We start from the raw sequence: 12,908 nt of genomic DNA, 5'->3' as shown, positions 1-12,908 counted from the left end.
TTAGGTCATGATCCCAGGGTCCTGGGATCGAGCCCTGCATCGGGCTCTCTGCTTGGCAGGGAGCCTGCTTCCCTTCCTCTCTCTCTGCCTGCCTCTCTGCCTGTTTGTGATCTCTGTCAAATAAATAAATAAATAAAATCTTAAAAAAAAGACACTAGATTTTGTAGTGATTTGTTACACAATGATAATAAATATCATAGCTTTTGGTTCACTTTTGTGTTTGAAGTTTTCATAATAAAAATATATGTATACATATGAATATTATATAGTTGATCCTTGAGGAATGGGAGGTTAGAGGTACAGATCCCCCCACACAGTTGAAAAATCCACATACCACTTTTGACTCCCTTCAAACTTAACTACTAGTAGCCTGGAACTAATAGTTGACTGGAAGCCTTATTGATAACATAAACCATTGATTAATGCATGTTTTGTAGGTTATATGTATTATATACTGTATTTTTACAATAAAGTCAGTAGAGGAAAGAAAATCATAAGGAAGAGAAAATGCATCTATAGTACTGTATTTATCAAAAAAGGAATCTGTGATTAGTGAATCTGCACAAGCCAAACCCATATTGTTCAAGGATCAACTGTGTAAATATAATGGAAATTGTACTTTATAAATTGCAGATAGTATCATTTTGCCTTTTCTTTTTAACTTCTGGATCTTTCTTGACTCTTTCTTTTTTTTTTTAAGATTTTATTTATCGGGTTGAGAGAGCGAGAACAAGCGGGGTGAGGGGCAGAGGGTCCTGCAGGCTCTTCGTTGATCAGGGAGCCTGATGTGGGACTCCATCTAGCAACCCCAGGATAACAACCTGAGCTGAAGGCAGGCGCCTAACTGACTGAGCCACTGAGGTGCCCCTTTCTTGACTCTTTCAATCTCTATCTTTCATACTATCCTCTCTTTCTCCTCTATGTCTATTCCTATCTTGCCAAAACTTTTCCTGCGAATCTCCCCTCCATTTACTTTGCTCTACTACATTGGGCTTCCTGCTGATCCTCAAACCTGCCAAGCCCCTTCCTGCCTCAGGATCTTGGCGCTTGCTTGTCCCTCTGCCTGAGTACTTGGCCCTCCAATTTCCTCATAAATCATTCTCTCACCTCAATCAGTTCTTTGCTCAAATATAGTTTCTTTCATGGCCACCTCTTTAAAAATGGTCCCCTCTGTCTCCATAAAGAATCCTGTATTCTGTTTAATTGCTTTGTCCTCATGGAACTTAGGATTCTCTAAATAATCCTATTTTCTTTTTTTTTAAGATTTTATTTATTTATTTGACAGATAGAGAGATCACAAATAGGCAGAGAGGCAGGCAGAGAGAGGTGGGGGAGGCATGTTCCCTGCCAAGGAGCAGAGAGCCCGATGCGGGGCTCGATCCCAGGATCCTGGGATCATGACCTAAGCCGAAGGCAGAGGCTTTAGCCCACTGAGCCACCCAGGCACCCCAATAATCCTATTTTCTTATTTGTCTAATTGGGACAGGGATCTTGTTGTTCCCAGTGTTCAGAACAGCACTGGCAGCAAGAGATGCCCAGTGGATATTTGTGAAGGAATGCTCTTATTCAATGGTACCAATTGGCCATCCTTTGACTCTACCTTCTTACCCTGTTCCACACTGTCCTGGAGATGGGAAGGATGTCATTTTTCCATTTCTCGGTCCTTTGTCCCTCCACCCAGATAGTTGAAGTTGCTGTCTGTGGTTCTGAGATCCAATGCAACAGATCTGTCCTTGGTGCTGATTAGGGCTCCCACTTCTATTAAGCTGGAGAGGTCAAACAAATCTTGGGCAAGGAGTGATGTGTGTGTGATCCATCCAGGCATCACGGAGAGAAGGCAGACATCTGAGTTCCAAAGGGAGGGAATACCTGGGTCACTGTGTGTTCAGTAGGTATCTGTCCTAACTATTTATGTGCTCATCTATTCATGTATACATACATTCATGTATATCTTTTTTATTTTGGAAAACATCAAAGATACAGAAAAGACGAGTATAATAAACTGCCATGTACCCACTTAACAACGACCAGCTCATGGCTGATAACATTTCACCTCCACCCACTTCCTCAGTTCCTCTATTATTTTAATGCAAATCCCAGACATGATATCATTTAATTATATGTCGTAGTTTGAATTTTGTTTCTTTTCATTGAGGTATGGCTTACACATTGTAAAGCTTGCAAATCTTAAGTGTACAGATTGACGCTGTTCTACCTGCGTATGGACACATGTGACCAGCACCAGATCAAGCCATGGGGCATCCCTATTGTCACAGCAAGGTCTCTTGTACTCCCAACTGACACACCAGGAATGGTCACTATTCTGACCTCTATCACCAAAGATTAAAAAGCCACAATATGGAAGTCCAAAGACCTGGACTCTGGCCTTAACTTTGCTGTTAGCGGTTTTTTTTTTTTTTTTTTTTGTATGAAATGGACCATATGTGCAGAAGTACCTAACATTCAGAGGTATATTTTGGGGATGCCTGGGTGGCTCAGTTGGTTAAGCAGCTGCCTTCGGCTCAGGTCATGATCCCAGCGTCCTGGGATCGAGTCCCGCATCGGGCTCCTTGCTCCGCAGAGAGCCTGCTTCTCCCTCTCCCTCTGACTCTGCCTTCCACTCTGTCTGCCTGTGCTCGCTCTCGCTCTCTCTCTGACAAATAAATAAATAAAATCTTTAAAAAAAAAAAAATAAAAAAAAAAAAATAAAAAAAAAAAAAAAAAAACAGAGGTATATTTTGGACAAATAATTGTATTGTGAATGCCCAAGAAATCAACCTGGACACCCAGAGAGAATACTGCTACTCCTCAGAATCTTCCTGGATGCCCCTTTATGACAATGTTCCCTTCCCAATTTCCAGAGGAAACCACTATCCCCACTTACAAGGAACTTGACTCCTCCTACCCCACAGCCCTCACACACGGTGCTTTCTTTGTTCTTCTTCTCTCCCCAACCCTTCAACCCTATGTGGCCCCTGGCCCTTTGACCATGAGTGAGAGACCACCTCTTCTCTCTTCTCCCTGTCTCCAGTCTCACTCTTCCTGGTCTGTCCCCTGCATGGTCACAGGAATAGCTTCCCATCACTGGGCTTCCATCCTGTCTTTCCCCTGCTCTAAGCCCTTCCACTGATCCCCACTGGTTGTAGGGAAAAGTTCAGGGGACTTTATCTTCACCTGACATTCCAGGTCCTTCAGGGACCCTGCCACCCCTTTCACCTCATCCTCGTTCCTCACACTGTATACACAAACCAAGTCTTTGTGAGTGCTGTCCCTTCCTCCTTGAATGCTTTTCCCCCTGCTGCTTTGTCAGTTACTGTTAGATACTGAGATATCTGCTCAGAGATTAATTCCTGTCCATAGCCTTCCCTGGTCTTCCCCTTTGGAGTTCCCTTAGACCCTCACACCTCCTGCTTTACCACTCATGAGCCTCTGGGTTTTTCATTATCTTCTTCCACACCAGGGAGGCAGGGTTGAACCTGACTCATTACTGGGTCCCTGGTATGATCCAGCTCAGAATAGATTATGAATATTTGCTGACTGTCCCTCCCTGCAGGTCTCTCTGTATCTTACTTGCTCCTGCCTTTGTCCCACTATCTTCTCACAATGTAACACATTTCCTGAGGCCTTGGCATGGGCTTGTCCCTCTGCCTGGATGTTGTCCCCCACTTTGTCCACATAATGACCTTCTACTCATCCTTCAGGACCCAGCACAGGTTCGATCCTCTGTGAAGACACCCTGATGTTTCATTGCCTCAACCCTCAATCAGAAGTTCCTTCTTTACCTGTTAGCCCTTCCAGCCCAAGATCCCTGATCTATCTGGGGACTTATGGCCATCTGGCTGGTAGCCTGCATCCCCCACCAGACCAAGAAGTCCTCAAGGGTAGGAGTCACCAGAATTGCCCAGCACAGAAGAATGAATCACAAATGTTTGTGGATTCTTTCCTGAGATTACTTCTACTTCTGTGTTCTCTGTCTTTGAACTTGCTAGTCCCTCTCCCTGGAATGCTCTTCCCTTCTCTGTCCCTATGGCTTGCTTCAAGACCTGCCATCAGGTTCTTCTCTCTTTGGCACCAGCTTCATTACATCCCTCTCCAACTCTGTCTCCTTTTGTACATGCGGATCCCTCCGCCACAGGCTTGTGGCTGTCTGGGAGTGGACCTACCTCCCTTGCCTCAGATTCGGAGCTCCTCCAGGCCTGGGAGTCATCTCTATGGACCCTGTAGAGAGGGCCATGATGAATGATGTGTTTCAGTCTAGGTTTCGTGAATTGATGCTGTTCCTTTACTACCTTTCAGCTTCAGTTCCAAAACCCGTGTCTGAAGTGGTCATCTCTGTGTAAGTGGACACTTGGAGGATTAAGGGCTCTCTTTTCTTCTCCCACCTTATATAAACTCCCTCCCGAGGACTGCAGAATGTCTTCCCCTCCCCTGAGTGTTGCACACAGTGTTGCTTTTGACCAGGGACCTCTTTGTACAGTGAATGAAGTGTGGCAATGGGCTCATGCCCATGGATATCACTGGTCTCACCTCATATCCCATCACCTAAAAGAAGCTGGACTGAGAAAACAGTGGGGTGACTGAGTTATTGTTGCCCACTGGGAGTCAACACCCTGAAAGGATGAGGCTCCGTCTTATAGGATACAGGATAAACTTTGAGGTGATGAGCATTTTACAGGGCTGTCTCCCCACAGCCAGAACACATGGGTCTGGGTATCAAAGGGTGGCGGGGGAGGGTTTCCTCTCACTGTTACACCTACTGCCCACTTGCAGAATTTTTATTTCCTGTTCCCATGACCTTGAGCTCTGCTTGTTTGGAGGTCTTTGTTCCCAAGGAAAGAATATTTCCACTAGAGGACACAGCAGTGGTTCCTCTAAATTGAAGGAGAGACTGCCACCTGCGCATTTTGGACTCCTCATGCCACAGAACCAGTAGGCAAGTCTGGAACCCAAAGCATTCTCAGGGACACTTCTTCGAGATTCCATGTCCAATAGTGGGGGGCGGGGAGGAAAGAAAAGAAAAACAGGATCACTAAGGATTTAGAACTTTCAGGAATGTGTGTTTGGGTCACCGGCCTAGTTTAAGGACACTCTCCAGCTGAGGGCAAAGGAAACTTGGAATGAGTAACAAAAAAAGGAAATCCTACATATCAACTATGGCCTTGTGACCAGTTACAAAAATGTGAACTATGGATACGCATGTTTTCTTCTTCATTTGTTGTTCCCTCCATCCCTCCCTCTCTTCCTTTCTTATCTTTCCATCTATCTATCATCTATCTACTAACTTCTTTGAATCTTGTCTCTTCTTTCCCTTTATTATTTCATATAAAGATTCACAGTGGGGTGGTCTTGACGTTCATAAAAGAAAATTTTGTCAATAGCGTCCATGCTATGTCTCCACTGCCTTTTCCTTCTCATCAATACCAGCTATTTCTGGGGGCGCCTGGGTGGCTCAGTGGGTTGGGCCTCTGCCTTCGGCTCGGGTCATGATCTCAGGGTCCTGGGATCGAGCCCCGCATCGGGCTCTCTGCTCAGTGGGGAGCCAGCTTCCCCCACCCACCCACCCCCACCGCCTGCTGCTCTGCCTACTTGTGATCTCTGTCAAATAAATAAATAAAATCTTAAAAAAAAAAAAGACCAGCTATTTCTGCACTGCAATTAGGAAATAACAATAATTAGTTGTTGGGTGAGTAGTTAAAAAGGGTTAGATGACCACAGATCAAGAACACAGATGTACATGAAGGGATAGGCCGAATGAAGGATGCGCAAATTTAAGTCCATTCAGTCAGAACGCAGATACTAACAATTCTAAACATCATTTGGGTAAGTCACAATCAATCAACACATTTCCCAGACTTATTTACTCAGGCGCTTCTTTTCATTTAACACGTTACCATGTCACGAGATGGTTAACTGAAGTCTTCTTTATCCCTTTGTTCATCAAATAAGTAACTTCCAGAAGGGGGTACATTTTATTCTTCACCACCCCTCATTTGCCATTTCTGCACCAAGAAAGCATTTAAAACTTTTTTCAACCTTTTATGGAAAATGATATACATAGAGAAAGGACACAAATCATCAGCAAAGAGCAGGGTGAATTCTTGGATCAAGAAACATAGGACCAGGGGCCCCTGGGTGGCTCAGTCATTAAGTGTCTGCCTTTGGCTCGAGTCATGATCCCGGGGTCTTGGGATGGAGCCCCGCGTTGGGCTCCCTGCTCAGCAGGAAGCCTGCTTTTCCCTCTCCCACTCTTCCTGCTTGTGTTCCCTCTCTCACTATGTCCTTCTCTGTCAAATAAATAAATAAAATCTTTAAAAAAAAAAAAAAAGAAAGAAACTCGGGAGCAGATCCCAGAAATCCCCTTGTCCCCTCTTTAAGTCACTGAGTATCCTGACTTCTTTTTTTAAAAATTTTTATTGATTGGTTGATTTTAGAGAGAGAGCAAGCAAGCACACACACAAATGGGGAGAGGGGCAGAGGGACAGGGAGAGACTCTCATGCAGACTCTCCACTGAGCACAGAGCCTGATGCGGGGCTCCATCCCAGGACCCTGGGATCATGACCTGGGCTGAAGACAGTCTCCCTAACTGACTGAGCCACCCAGCTTCCCAGACACAGGGATCTTTTTAAAACATACACAAGACGACACACCGTATGATACTCCATTTATATGACGTCCAATATTAGGCAGAATTGATGTGTGATAGAAGTCAGAATAATGGCTCCCTCCTGGTAGAAGTGCCTGTGAAGGGCTACAGGGAAGGCTTTGTGGACAGGAACAGGAAATGTTCTGTATCTTGATCTAGTGGAAGTTACACTGGTGTTTACATGGGAAAAATGGCACATTGCGCATTTTACTATGTTTTACATTTCAGTGAAAAAGTTATATATTATATGTAATTATATACATATAATTATATCTGTATAATAACATTATGTGCACACTATGTAAGACATAATAATATAGTCTACATATACTATTAGATGACCTGTATTTATGTGAAATGTGGCATCTCCCTGCTATAAATTCTCCAATAGATTCTGTATCAGAATGGAATCAACCAGAAAAGCAGAGCTAGCCGGAGATATAAAGATAAAGGATTTATGGCAAGGCTTATGTGATTGTGTGGGCTGGCCAGGCCAGTCCAGAATCCACAGGGCAGGCTGGCAGGAGAGGTGGGCTGGAGCTCTCGGGCACCGGCGGAAGATGCTGTCCACGGGTGGATTTCTCTTTCAGGCAAATCTTAGCTCTGCTTTTAAGGCATTTTTTGACTGGCTGACCCAGGTCCACCCAGGTGATCTTGGATAATCTCCCTTGTTCATAGTCACCTGAGCAGGGACTATAATATCCACATCTACAAAATACCTTCGTACTTACACTGAGATTAGCATTTGAGTGACTAAGAGATGGAGCCTAGCCAAGCGGACACATCAGACTGACTTCAAATCACATTTGTAATAAAACCCAAAGTCTGCCTTCCACACTAGAAAGGTCAGTTTCTTGGGGCACCCAGGTGGGTCAGTAGGTTAAGTATCTGCCTTTGGTTCAGGTCATGATCCCGGGGTCCTGGGATCAAGTCCCATGTCAGGATCCTGCTGAGCCTGCTTCTCCCTCTCCCTCTGTAGTTCCCCCAGCTTATGCTCTCTCTCTCCCTGCCTCAGTCAAATAAATAAATAAATAAATAAAATCTCAAAAAAAAAAAAAAAGGTCAGTTTCTTGAAGGTGGGGACTTTTGCCTGTTTCCTTCACTGTTGTATGCCTGGAAACTAGGACAGTGCCTGGCAAGCGGTAGGTGCTCAGTAAATGCGATGAATGAATGGATATTGACATTCAGCTTCTCCTTCTATGTTAGGATGTGTAGACATCTAGAGCACGTCTCCCCTTGACCTCACAGGAAGGTAGGAGCATCTCTGAGACGACTTCCTTTTCATTAAGGAAGTTAGACGATGTGGGGATTGCTTTTGCCACTTACTCTGAAAATCACTGCCTCTGACTGGGTCTTGGGCAATTTGGCTGCCAAACGGGGATGAAAGTCCCTTTCTTGAGTGCCTCTCTGGGTCATTGGGAGGGTCAAGTGGGGGACAGGATGTGGAAGGACCTTGTAAAGCACGGGGACAAGAGGACACACTGTGGGATCCCATGTTTATGTATACACATCTGCCTGCCCTGTGTTCCTTCCTCCCTCTGGATCTGTGTCCAGGCTGTCTCCTCCTCCTGGAATGCCCTTCCTCTGCCTTCTCTTTGCCAAGACCTCTTTATCCTTTAAGAGCTGGCTTAGGAATCACTTCTTCTGGGACATCTCCTCCAGTCTCCACAGATTGGAGAATTTATCCTGGTTCAGCTTCGGCTCAAGTGCCTTTCTGTCAAATTCATCAACAGCTGTGTGTTTGGGCGGTAGCATTGTTTAGCGGCTAATGGGGCTGGGAGTCACACTCCCGGCTGCCCATTCACTAGATAAACGGGCACAAGTACCTGCCTTCACCTCTCATTTGCTCATGGACTTTGTGATAATAGCCCAGCCCATGCTGGGTGGCTCTTGTGTCCGAGGTAGTCCACAGTCATGTCATTAAATTCTGAACACAACTCCTGCAAGGTAGGGCTTGTCATTAGTGTAGGTTTTATTATCGCCTCTGCCTTATAGGTGAGGAAACAGGTGCAGAGAAGTTGAGTAACTCACCCCAGGCTAGACGGTAGAGCTGGGATTTGAACCCATGCAGACTGGCTCCAGAGTCTGAGCTCCTAGCTCCGAGGATATGCTGCCTCTCGAAACTCTCTCGTGATGATACGCATAAAGACATCACTGTAGCTCCACGCTGGCTCCAGGGGGAGGAAACTGGGTCGTTGGGTGCCAGGGTGTCACTAGTGTTCGGTAAGAGCCATTGTCAGGGTGGCCCTTCGTGTGGGCCAGGATGTGGCTGTTCCTCCCCACCCTGGGATGATGGGGACCTTTCCCAATTTCTCCCAGGCCTGCTAATCAGGTTTGGGCAGGGCAGGGGTAGGGAAGAGGGGGCGTGGTGGTGGCCGAGAGAGACAGGAGTGCAACTCTTGTGTGACACCATTTCCCAGTGAGCCACATTACAGAGGCTGAAGTTTGTAGAAGCAGGTGCGTGCCCACCCCCAGCAAACTGTTCAGGAAGAGGCTGGAGGAGCTGTCTAAGGGAGGGGAGTGAGGGGTCCTCCCACAGTGCCCAGCAGCAGGGAGACCACGAGGAGTGGCGCCATGACGAGGGCTGCCTGGGAAGGGGCAGTGGCCGCGGCAGTGGTGAAGGACTGGGTCACAGAGTCCCTGTTGCAGAGGTGTCCCTCACAGCAAGAGCCCTGCAGGTCGATGTTGGTCCAGGGGCTGGAGGTGCCCTTGATGGTGCAGGAGGGCCGGTGGCAGGTTCTGATGTACACAGGGACTGAGAAATTGCCTAGATGGGGGACGGTGAGGAGGAGGTCAGAACTGAGGGAGGCAGCAGTACCTGAACCTCCACCTCAGAGGCGGGGGCCATGACTGGGTCCTCAGACTTGCCTCTCCTCAGACTAGACCCTGCCTCCTCCCTCAGAACAGGGCAGAGCTTCCTCCTTCAGAGGAGGCCATCCCTTTATCCTTCCAGACCAGGGCTCTGCCTCCTGTCTCAGACCTGAACCATGCCTTCTTCCTCTGACCAGGGCCATGCTTCTCCCTCAAAGGAGAACCATGTCTCCTCCCTCCAGCCACGCTTCCTTCTTCAGACCACAGCAATGGCTCCCTGTCAGGCCTGTCCCGCGCCTCTACCCTCAGGCCTGCCCTTCACACCCTTTGCCCAGGCTCTGCCCTGCTCCCAGCCTCTCACCAACAGTCATTTTGCCATTGCCCTGGAAGCAGACGCTTTGGTCCTGGTGACAGTGGACCCGTCGAGACTTCTCCGGGGTGCAGTCCTCCGGGTGGATCCCCAAGCAGGCATAGCACTGCAAGCCGCTGAGAGTTGGCGGGTTGGGCGCTGGCAAAAGAGCGTAGACGCACACTCAGGTAATGGTTGCGAGGTAGGTCGGTCCTGTGGGCTGCGCACTGCGTCGCGTGCCGGCCTGGCCTGATTTAGGTGAAGGCTGAAAGCCCAGCGCGAGGGAGGAGGTGCCCGGTGGAGGCCACGCCCCTGCCCTGCCCCGGCCGGCGTGGAGGGGGCGCCCTCTCAACCCACCCCGGGCCTTGCCCTCTGGCTCACCGGGGCTCAGATTGGGGATGGAGTCGTGGGTCATGAGGTCGGTGTTGCACAAGTCGGTGACGCAGCCGCGCACCACCGAGTAGTCTGGCGGCAGCGCGTGGTCGTCGGACAGCATTCGGCCCGTAGGCGGGCCTGTCCAGCAGCCCTTCTGCACCATGGTCACCGAGGCGCGGTACCCTGGGGGCAGGAGGGGACCCGGGCCTGCTGCGCGGCCCCGTCCCAGCCTTCCTCCCCCGCTCCTAACTTGCAGGCTCCGTCCCTCTAGGTTTCAATCTCTCCCTCCTCCTCAGCTCTTCTCTGGCGCTCACCTCCCCTCTCCCTGCTGCCCTTCCCTTTCCTCTCTCGGCCTGTAAACTCCATTTCCCCTCCTCTCCCTACGCCGTTTCCCCTCACCAACCCCTTCCCAGCCCCCCACCCCCACGTTCTCCCCTCCAGTCTCCTCCTCAAGGCTCCCACTGTCTGCTTCTGCCCCATCTGACACCCCTCATCCTTCCGGGTCTTTCTCTCTCCCCTCCTTCCTCCTCCCTCCCTCGACCTCCGCTCTCGGTCCTCAGCTCTGCCCTCTCTAATCTCTAATCTCCCCAAACCCTTGGCTCTTCCCCTCCTTCCTCCCCCTCCTTAATCTCTCATCCCTGTCTCTGCCTCCACCCTTTGGCCTTTTTGTGCCACTTCTTGTCCCTCACCAGTGTCCAGAGACAAGACAGCCTCAGAGCATCCATGGGGACAGGAGACATTGTGGAATTTCATGCCGTTGAGGTCAAAGGGCCCAAAGTAGATGTGTTGAAAGTTGTAGCATTGTCGGGCCTGGGATGCTGCGGAGAGAAGCAGGGTGCGTGGGGTGAATGGAGCTCTGTTGGGTGTGGGGGGGGGGGGGGGGGGGGGGGGGCGGGCCCGGGGAGCCCCCCGGGGGCGCCCCGGGGGGAGGGGGGGGGGGGGGGGGGGGGGGGGGGGGGAGAGGAGCCTGTTCCAGGAACTCCCCCAGAGCTCCCCCTAACAAATGGCCATCCCACCAGCTGTGTTCTGAGAGGAGCCAGGCCTTGCTGCCTGGAGAACTAGGCACACTAAGATTCAGGCCTTCACGTCAGTCAGGCTAGGTGGGCAGCCCATATGACTGTACCTCACAACCACTGCTGTGGTTGGTCATGGCAGTGTCTACCTCCTGGCAGAGTAATGGCCTCTGTGCACCTGCCAGTCCTGTTTCCCTCCCCCAGCTGTTCAGGATCTCCACCCTCTTCCAGGAAGCACACTAAGATTAAATAAAGGAGGAAGTGATTCACTCCTGCTCTGCCTGTCCCTCTCCCAACTAAACTCAGGATGTCCAGCAGCACTAAAAGGCCGTGGGTAGAAATCAGACTCCAGCACAGGCAATGGGATGTGCAGTCTCGCACCGTGCATAGGGAGCCAGCCCCAGCAACACTCACACGAAATACTTAAAACACTGACATAAGCCCCGAATAACAAGATAGACACAGGTTCATGCCAGTCTCACACCCATGCACAAAATATCCCGAGCATGCATGTGGAGTTCTGTATTCACACATAAAATAAGTACCACCCAGACCCGCCCATGGAACCCCCCCCCCCCCCCCCCCCCCCCCGGCCCCCCCCCCCCCCCCCACAAGACACACGCAAGATCACACCAAACGGAAGAGAAGGATGTGGATACAGAAACGAAAACAGCAGGCAGAGATCCAGGGACACAAGAAGTCATACCCAGAGAGAGACAAATATGGCCTCAAGAATCAAAAACATAGGGCGCCTGGGTGGCTCCGTTGGTTGAAGCCTCTGCCTTCAGTTCGGGTCATGATCCCAGAGTCCTGGAATCGAGTCCCGCCTCGGGCTCTCTGCTCTCCTTGGGGAGGCTGCTTCTCCCTCTGACCTTTTCCTCTCTCACGCTCTCTCTCACTATCTGTCTCAATAAAATCTTAAAAGAAAAAAGAATCATAGACACACAAACAAAATCAGAGACCACAATCCTGTGAAGTTAGAGATACTAAAACGAGACACACAAAAACATACAATTTTAAACCACAGACAGATCCAAGACGCAGAAAGACAGACACGCTGCAGTAGCCAGACGCATGCGCACAGACACAAACGCCGGCCTGCCCGTCACAGGGTTCGACAAACACAGAGACACAGACATGCAAAATTAAATGCACGTCTCTTTTAAAAAGAAAATAAAACTCAAACAAAAAGAGACCCAGAAGCATTTGTTCAAACACCTGTTCACACATGAAATCTGGTGCAGAGAAACACAGGGACACACACAGAAATCAGACTTTCTTTCGTGGATGGGCACACACACAGTGTGTGCAGGCTTAGTTTCCTCTCTGGAGACACTTCGGTCCTGACATGAGTATGTCTCTGTCTTTTCCCAAACTGAAGGAAGGCGTTGCCTGAGGGTGAGGGCCAAAGTTCCCTGCCAGTTCTGGAAAGAGCCCCCAGGGTGCCCCAGAAGTACCCTCAAACAGAGGCATGTGGAGGATGCGAGGCTGCCGAGGGGGCAAGAGATGACTGATGGAGAACAGAAAAGAAGATACATGAGAAGGACATAGTATCCAAGCAGCTCCTCCACCAAGATCCGAGGTCCAGGCCCCCAGCCCCTCCTCCCTCAGACCCAGGAGTCCAGACCCCCAGCCTCTCCTCCCTCAGACCCAGGGGTCCAGGCCCCCAGCCTCTCCTCCCTCAGACCCAGGGGTCCAGGCCCCCAGCCTCTCCTC

General features: G+C 49.5%; 1 protein-coding gene across 1 annotated transcript in view; it reads right to left on the bottom strand.

Moving 5' to 3' along the window:
• Positions 1-8,554: 8,554 nt before the first annotated feature.
• LYPD5 (LY6/PLAUR domain containing 5) overlaps positions 8,555-12,908 on the bottom strand; it is a 4,557-nt gene continuing 203 nt past the window's right edge. The window contains exons 2-5 of the mRNA XM_059381839.1: positions 10,869-10,997; positions 10,186-10,362; positions 9,817-9,963; positions 8,555-9,411 (exon numbers count right to left, since the gene is read on the bottom strand). Coding sequence (XP_059237822.1) covers positions 9,152-9,411; positions 9,817-9,963; positions 10,186-10,362; positions 10,869-10,997 — 713 coding nt within the window. The 3' untranslated portion in view covers positions 8,555-9,151. The remainder of the gene's footprint in view (positions 9,412-9,816; positions 9,964-10,185; positions 10,363-10,868; positions 10,998-12,908) is intronic.

This window comes from Mustela nigripes, chromosome 17 (assembly GCF_022355385.1).
Source record: "Mustela nigripes isolate SB6536 chromosome 17, MUSNIG.SB6536, whole genome shotgun sequence".
In the NCBI taxonomy this organism is placed as follows: domain Eukaryota; kingdom Metazoa; phylum Chordata; class Mammalia; order Carnivora; family Mustelidae; genus Mustela; species Mustela nigripes.
The sequence above is the reverse complement of the archived record's forward strand: the minus strand, read 5'-3'. Positions and strand labels throughout refer to the sequence as shown.